An 8,574-nucleotide genomic window follows, 5' to 3' on the forward strand; every position below is an offset into this window, starting at 1 on the left:
GATCATGGGTTGGCAGAGGGGCCAGATAGTAAATATTTAGGCATGTGGGCTATGTAAGTCCTCTGTTGCATATTCTTTTTTCTTTTCTTTTTAACAATGCCTAAAAGTAGAAATTATTTAGCCTGCTGCCCATACTTGGCCTAAATAGTTTGCCAACCCTTGCTCTAGGTCAGTAAAACTTAATCCTTCAAGTATCATTTAAAATTTTATGTTAGCCGCTTTTACTGGAGATCTTTTTCACATTTGTTACAAACTTGGACACTTTTCTTTTTAGCTTTTTATTATGGAAAATATCAAACCATATACTAAAGTAGAGAGAAAAACGTATCATAAATCCTCATGTTGTCCACTTTAACAATTGCCAACATATGACCATAACAATTAACAACATATGACTAATCTTATTTCACCTTTACCTCCCTCCCTCATTAGTTTGAATCAGATTCCAGTTATTTTATTTGTAAATATTTCAGTGTTCTGATATTCAGTTGATCTTTTTTGTTTATCCTTCCGTCAGGGCCATACCATCTTGATTACTGTAGCATTATAAGTATGGAAGTCAGGTGGGTTAAATTCTCCAACTTTTTTCTCAGCTATTCTTGGACTTTTGCCTTTCTAAGTCAAATTTAAAATTCTTTTGTCACTTTCTAGAAAGAAGCCTTCTGGGCTTTTGATTTCTTTTTCATTTGTTGTGAAACACATTATATCAAATGGGCTTTTGAGTTTGATTGCATTGAATCTAAAGGTCAATTCTGGGAGAATTGACATCCTTAACAATAGTCTTTTGATCCATGAATGTGGTATATATCTCTCCCTTTATTTAGGTCTTTAGGTTCTCTCAATGTTTTCTAGTTTTCAGTATGCAAATCCTGCACATCTCTTGGTACATAGATTTCTAAATATTTCATGCTTTTTGCTGCTATTGTGAAGTTTTAAAAGTAAATTTTAATTGTTTGTTGATAGTATATATGCTTTAAGTAGTGAATTATCTTTTTAGAAAATTGAGAGAAAAGGCCTTGGTTTTTTATATTATGTTAAACATATTAGTTTTGTTTACACATTCTTCTGGTGTGCTTTGTTGTCGTAGAAATGTTACTCTACAGCCTGGGCAAAATAGTGAGAACCTGTCTCTGAAGAAAAGAAATTAACCAGATGTGGTACTGCATACCTTTAGTCTCAGCTACTTGCAGGGCTGAGATGGGAGGATTGCTTGACAGGAGGTCAAGACAGCAGTGAGCTCTGATTGCACCATTGCTCTCTAGTCTGGGCAACACAGTGAGACCATGTATCCAAAAAAAAAAAGTTGCTCAATGTATTCTCATTTTTCTTACAAATACTTTGTATGGGAATTGATTAGAATACTTTCAGGCGTTATTTCTTCAATATGTTCTTCTGTCCTCTCCCATTCTTACCTCTTTCGAGATTCCAGTTCTTTCTTTCTGTTATTTGTCTTTGAGATGGCTTTTTCTGTACTACTTTCATTTTATTTTATTTCAGTGTTTTTGAGACAAGGTCTTCCTCTGTTGCCCAGGCTGGAGTACAGTGATGTGATCATGGCTCCCTGCAACCTCGACCTCCCAGGCTCAAGCAATCCTTCTGCTTCAGCCTCCCTAGTAGCTGAGACTACAGGCACGTACCACCATGCCCAGCTAATTTTTAAATTTTTTGTAGAAATGAGGTTTTGCCATGTTGCCAAGACTTGTCTCAGATTCCTGGGCTTAAGTGATGTGCCTGCCTTGGCCTCCCAAAGTGCTGGGATTATTGGCGTGCTCAGCCACCATGCCCAGCAGTGTGCTACTTTTATGTGGAGAGGGTTGAGCAGGCTAGCTTTGTGGCTCTAGGACTTCTCATCTTCGGTTTTTTTTTGTGTGTGTGTGTGGCGGAGTCTCACTCTTGTCACCCAGGCTAGAGTGCAGTGGTGTGATCTCAGCTCACTGCAACCTCTGCCTTCTCGGTTCAAGTGATTCTCTTGCGTCAGCCTCCCGGGTTGCTGGGACTACGGGCATGTGCCACTACTCCTGGCTAATTTTTTTGTATTTTTAGTAGAGATGCTGTTTCACCATGTTGGCCAGGATGGTCTTGATCTCTTGACCTCGTGATCCACCTGCCTCGGCCACCCAAAGTGCTGGGATTACAGGCGTGAGCCACCACGCCCAGTCCTCTTCTGTTCTTGTGTAGTATTCAGAAATATACTTCCTGAGTACTTTTGCTTTTTTCCTTTCCTACTTTTGTCTAGAGCAGAATTTTTTCTCTGTACTATTGGCATTTTGGGCCAGATAATCTTTGCTGTGGTAGAGTTGTCCTCTGTATTGTACGATGTTCACTGACATCCTGGCCTCTACCTACTAGATACCAGGGACCTTCCCTCTGCCCTGCCTGGTCCTGTTATAATAACCAAAAATGTTTTCATATTCATATGTCCACTGAGAGGCAGAATCATTTTATACCTTTCCTTTTCTCCTGATGGCTCTGTACTGTCCAGTTTAGGTTTCTCTTCCGGGTAGTTTCTGCTGTTGCTTTTTCTTGGAAGGGAACCTCATTTTGTTTGGAGGTCTCTGATCTTTCTGTGGTCCCCTTGCATTTACCTATGAATTGTAGCCTATGAAGCTGCTTGCCTATTTTGATTGTGGTACATTGATGTGGGCTGCTTAGTTTGGTGAGTGAGGGGAAGAAGATATTACCTATAAGCAATTTGATTTCTGCATGTTCTGTTTTTAAGACTGTTTGAAATCCCATTCCCTTTTCTTTTACCGTATCTGATACCGTGTGAATCTTGCTGCTATTGGTATTTGTCTCACTCCTGAGTGTTCATGATGAATACTTGGTCAGTCAATTGTGTTTTAATTTTTGGCCACATTTTGGTTTGGTTTGATCTCTTTGATTTATTTTCCTAGTTGCTGTCTTTTGTGGGGTGGGTATTCAGAGATTTTAAAGAAAGTTATGCTTCTTTCATTGCCAAATTGCCTAGAATGCCTCTGCCTTCTTAAAATGAAGATTCTAAATATGTAAAAGACAACATTTTTCATGATGTGTGATACTTTTGCCTCATTATGGGCTATAAGGCAGTCCTAGAGAGGGAGAAATTGAAAATACAAGAGCAGGACTAAAAGACTGGTAGAGGTGTTTGTGCCCTTAAGGTGACCAGAAGGCTTGAATACAAAATTATTGGTAGAGAGATTAGCTTTGAATGGGGAAAAGGGCGCCTTTTTTTCCCCCTCAGATATGTTTGTTTTTAGGACTGTAGTTAAGAGGCTGAGGAATATCACATTTGGTATTCTCAATTTTCATAGTAAACTTTAACTGTATCTGCTAGAGAAAGGGAGATAAGTTTGGAGGGCTTGAAGAAGATAGTAAACATTTTGGAATGGTATAATGAAAAACAGAAGCAATATCTAACCAAAGACTTGGAAGAAATTGCTAAGTGATGCTAAGGGCCAACCTAATACTGTAAACTTGAAATACTCCAATTTTATGATTTTAATTTTTTTTTCAGTTTTGTCTCTTAGCAACTTAGATGTAAGAGCAGAGAAGGTGTGTGTGTGTGTGTTTTTTTTTTTTTTTTTAATATTGACCTAAGATTGGGGTTTTGTAGGACACGTATTAGAACATGACAAGGAGATAATGTTTGTTAAGGCATGATAAGAGAGTGGTTCGAGGGATGCACTGTGTGGTGTAGACTGCATAGGAAAAGAAATAACACCATTTAGGTGCTGATGGCTTGGCAGAAAAGGGAGGCTTCAAGGGAATCTGGATCTCTTGTGGTTCTAGAGCAGGTATGAGGAGAGTGAGAAAGTGTGAATTGGATAGGAGATTGAAGCCAAGATAGTATATTGGAATTTAAAATTTCAGAGCTAGAGCAGTTCCAGTTTATTGTAAAGACCGCAATTTAGGAGTGTATACTGATGAAGAATACTGGAGGAAATAAAAGTCCAGAAATGGAGTATGTCGTGATATATAGCCCATTTCAGATAGGGAAATCACCTATGTTGTTGGCAAGAGTTGGGCTAGAGGGAAAAGTGTGAACCAAATCAGTAGATAAAAGGGTGGTAGGGTCAGGTGTGATGGCTCACACCTGTAATCCCAGCACTTTGGGAGGCTGAGGCAGGCGGATCACTTAAGGTCAGGAGTTCGAGAGCAGCCTGGCCAACATGGCACAACCCTGTCTCTACAAAAATTGAAAAATTAGCCGGGTGTGGTGGCAGATGCCTGTATTCGCAGCTACTTGGGAGGCTGAGGTAGGAGAATCGGTTGAACCCAGGAGGCTGAGGTTGCGGTTAGCCGAGATCGCACCACTGCATTCCAGGCTGGGCGATGAGTAAGACTCCGTCTCAAAAAAAAAAAAAAAAGGGTGGTAAGTACATGGCAACATGAAGTTAGGGTTCAGGGCATTATTACAAGAATGGGACAGGGGGTGGTTTGCATGAGCCTAGAAGACCAGGGGCTGGTGACATCTCTTATATTTGGTATTTGTGGGTGTGAATACTAGGGATTGGGCAAACTTCTTTAAAGAGCCAACTCACATATTGTTTCTGTTGCATATTCTTATTTGTTTTCATAATCCTTTAAAAATGTAAAAAAATTCTTTGCTCAGGGGCCATACAAATACAGTGAGCAAGTGTTAAACAGTTTGCTGACCCATGGATTATTTTTATTATGAAGTATGTGTCTGTACTTTTCTGTGAGTTGTAAATTTTACTTTGTAAAATTTATATATAGTTTTTCAGACTGTTCTCCTCCTGTACTTCAGTAATAGTAGCTTTGTTTTGGAAACTATTCAGAAGATAATATATATTCCCTTTTAAAATAGTGTCAATATAATTGATTTATACTTCTCCATATGGCAATTACTTTTACATCGCTGAACAAAACTTTTACTTTTTTTTTGCGGTGGATTCAAGTTGAGTCAGCAGATACTGGAATTATTTGAAACATGTCAGCAGCAAATAAGTGATTTAAAGAAGAAAGAACTCTGTCGAACACAGCTGCAGAGAGAAATTCAGCTATTATTTCCACGTATGTTTCCCTATTTTGCATGCCCTTTAGGGTATATGCATTCCTATTTTAAATTTTATCTTTTTTTTTTTTTTTAATAGGCACAGAACCAGTGCACCTTGTTTAGATTTTAAATACTCTTACTACTTTCTTCTGTTTCTTTAGAAAGCAGACTTTTTTTGGTTGGGTCCTCTTTAAATGGATTTGGTACCCGGAGCAGTGATGGTGATTTATGCCTAGTTGTTAAGGAAGAACCAGTAAGTAAGGAAACATTTATTCCAAGTATGTTTCTCGTGTTAATGGGTTAAGAAATTTTACATAAAAGTCATTGAGGAAAAAAAATTTGCTTTGTTGTGATTACTTCTTTGAATTTTGTTTACCATAATTGCAGGAAACCTAGGAAATTTTTTATTTTTAAGGCATGTGCACAATAAGCATAATAGGAAGTATAGCATTAATTTAATTCTAAGTTTTTAAAGTGAGATGGCTTCACTATATGTTGTGTTTTTTTTTTTTCAAGAACTCTGCCTCTGTTTTGAAATGTCATTAGTTTGGATATGTTATCAGGATGCAGCAAAGAAGAGCATGTGGCAATATTATCTTCTTGATATATTTCCTTTCCATTTGAATTCTCAGTGATTCTATTTTAATTTTACTTTTTTCTCCTTGAAAATGCTTATTAAGGGAAAATAGATTTCACTGAAATTGAAAATAAGACTATCATGTTTATTAAATTTAAAATATTTTCTCTGACATTTTGCCTTTTTTTTTTTTTCTTTTCTTTAGCAACGATACTGTGTTATTTAGTACAGGTTGAGTATTCCTTATCTAAAATGCTTGGGACCAGAGTTTTTTGGATTTGAGATTTATTTTTTTTTTTTTGAATACTTACACTATACTTAACATTTGCACATCCCTGATCCAGATCTGAAATGCTCCAATGAACATTCCTTTGAGTATCATGTCAGCACTCAAAAAGTTTCAGATTTTGGATTTCAGGTTTTTGGATTAGGGATGTTCAACCTGTAGTATGTTTACCTGAATTTCCGGTTAACTGATACTCCTGTGTTTAATACTGCAGTAATTGGTGTTCATTAAGCTGACTTGAGGCAGCCTCTTTAAGATGCTGAGGTTTCTTCTGAACTACCGGTGATTAAATTAAGCTCAGTGTAATTTTATTATGTTTTATATCTTTAAAAATACAAAAAATTACTGAATGTTAATGTATAATTTTACTATTCCTATTATTCCACTAGCAAAAATGACTTCTCGTTACTGCAAATCAGAAAGAGATTTATTCCAGGAAGAATGATATTTTTCTAGGCTTTGAAATCATAGAAAGTTTAAAAAAACCTCACATTATTAACAGTGGAGAATACAAGGGTTGTAATTAAAACTTTTTTGTGCTGATAGATTATACTCAAGCACATCCCACTCATCCTCTAGTCTTATTCACATGTCTAAATCATGTTGTCATAGCTTTTACACAAACTGAGGCACCATAGATATGAAACTATCCTTGAGCAGCTTAAGATCTAGATAAGGCTAAAATTCTGTTTATTTTTGTTGGAGGTTGCTTTTTGTACAGTGTTATACTGAAGGGAAAAGTGACATAAATGGCTGTTTCAGAATTGCTTTGAAAATTGTGCTTTTAAGCTTAAAATCAGGAATTGATTTAGAAATGTAGATGTGAAAGATAGCATTAAAGGTTGACTTTTCTATAATTTAGAAAATAAATTTCCTTGGGTATATTGAAAATAACTCCAAAAGAAAGTGTATCTTGTATGTTTTTTGTTGAGATACGTTAGGAAAATGAAACATTAAGCTTAGAAAGATAATGAAAAAACACTTTATTTTTAACTTTTCAGTGTTTTTTTCAGGTAAATCAGAAGACTGAAGCACGGCATATACTCACCTTAGTCCATAAACACTTCTGTACTAGACTTTGTAAGTCTGACATGCCTCAAGTTTGTATGTCACCTGACATAACTTTATTTAAAATGCCTCTTACATTATCTTCTGGTAAGAATTGTTTATTCTGGTCAGGATAGGTATAATATGGATCCTTTTTTCCAAATGAATTTCTTTTAACTTTTGATTAAAAAGAAGAGTGATCATTTATTCAACATATCTTTATGGCTCTTACTGCAAAATATACCACCTGCTGCAGTGGGGGGGATTCAAAGATATGTAAGTTTTAGTTCTTTTTCTCAAAAGCTTGTAGATTGTTAGGGAAATTAAAGCATGAATATAAATAGTTGTAATAACAGAGTATCTGTGAAAGGCTAAAAGTGTTGATACACATAAAGTCCTGTAGGCTTTATGTGTGTGACAGTTTCATCTGGCTTGCAATGATATGCATCTTTACTTGTTTTAAAAATAAGATCACTGAACATGAGACTTAAATGTATGACTTCAACAGAAAGCAAATTGTTGACTTAAGCCATTTTATTTTACGATTTTACTTTTTGAATACACTGACTCTAAACAGATTTTAATCCACATGTTAAGCCATCTCAAATAATTTCTTTTTATGTAGAATTTTATAGAAAGTTGAAGTTATCCTGTGTGATATTGGAAGGACACATGTTCATTTGTTGAACAGACATTCATTATGTGCCAGACTTTGAGCTGGAATGTACAAGTCAAGTAACAAGTCACTGTCTTTGAATAACTTACATCTATTGTAGAAGAGAAATAAATGAAGTGATTTATTTCTTTGGACGTAGGCTTCTGCATTCTGAATTATTCTGTAAAATAAAGAATAATTCATACTTAAGTGGATTTTATTAGCTATTTGAATCAAAATATTAAAATGGAAGGTACCTTAAAGATCATGTAATTCACATGAATTTCTTTTCTTTTCTTTTGGTTATTTTAATAGTTAAGGAAACTGGTGATCAATGGATTTAGTAACTTGCCTGGACTATAGTTTGTTGGTCTCAGAACCTGTACTTATTGCTCAAAACTTTTAACTCCTAATTTTATTTTTCTGAATTCCTGCACATATATTCTATTTTGAAGCTTGATATATTCTTTTTTTTTTTTTTTTGAGACAGAGTCTCGCACTATCACCAGGCTGGAGTGCAGTAGCACGATGGCGGGTCGCTGCAACCTCCCCCTCCCTGGTTTAAGCGATTCTCATGCCTCAGCCTCCCTATTAACTGGGATTACAGGTGTGTGCCACCTCACCTGGCTAATTTTTTATTTTTAGTAGAGACGGGGTTTTGCTATGTTGGCCAGGCTGGTCTCAAACTCCTGGCCTCAAGTGATACATACTCTTTGACCTCCTAAAGTGCTAGGATTATAGGTGTGAACCACCAAGCCCAGCTGATACATATTCTGTAATTTTGATAGTAAAACATTATAACAGAAAATTTTCAGGTTTCAAAAAATCCTGGTACTACTTTTTCTGTAGTTAAAAAATTAGAAAATTGCTCATTTGGGAAAGATTTTCAGAATTTCATTTTTATACACTTCTGTATTTTCCTAATTTTCTATGATAAGCATGTATTACTTTCAATAATTTTTTAGTTTGATGGAATAAAAATATGTATATACTTTTTTTTTTTTTTTTTTTTT

At 35.7% G+C, this 8,574-nt stretch overlaps 1 protein-coding gene across 2 annotated transcripts in view; it reads left to right on the plus strand.

Moving 5' to 3' along the window:
• The window catches only part of TENT2 (terminal nucleotidyltransferase 2), a 78,330-nt gene that overhangs the window by 23,168 nt on the left and 46,588 nt on the right, over nucleotides 1-8,574 (plus strand). Inside the window, exons 6-8 of one of the 2 annotated variants that reach the window (XM_017870907.1) lie at nucleotides 4,899-5,013; nucleotides 5,158-5,249; nucleotides 6,861-6,939. In XM_017870907.1, the coding sequence (XP_017726396.1) occupies nucleotides 4,899-5,013; nucleotides 5,158-5,249; nucleotides 6,861-6,939 (286 nt within the window). The remainder of the gene's footprint in view (nucleotides 1-4,898; nucleotides 5,014-5,157; nucleotides 5,250-6,860; nucleotides 6,940-8,574) is intronic. The other variant, XM_017870908.1, reaches the window with a different exon arrangement.

The sequence above is a fragment of the Rhinopithecus bieti genome, unplaced genomic scaffold (genome assembly GCF_001698545.2).
Source record: "Rhinopithecus bieti isolate Rb0 unplaced genomic scaffold, ASM169854v2 scaffold_5216, whole genome shotgun sequence".
NCBI lineage: Eukaryota > Metazoa > Chordata > Mammalia > Primates > Cercopithecidae > Rhinopithecus > Rhinopithecus bieti.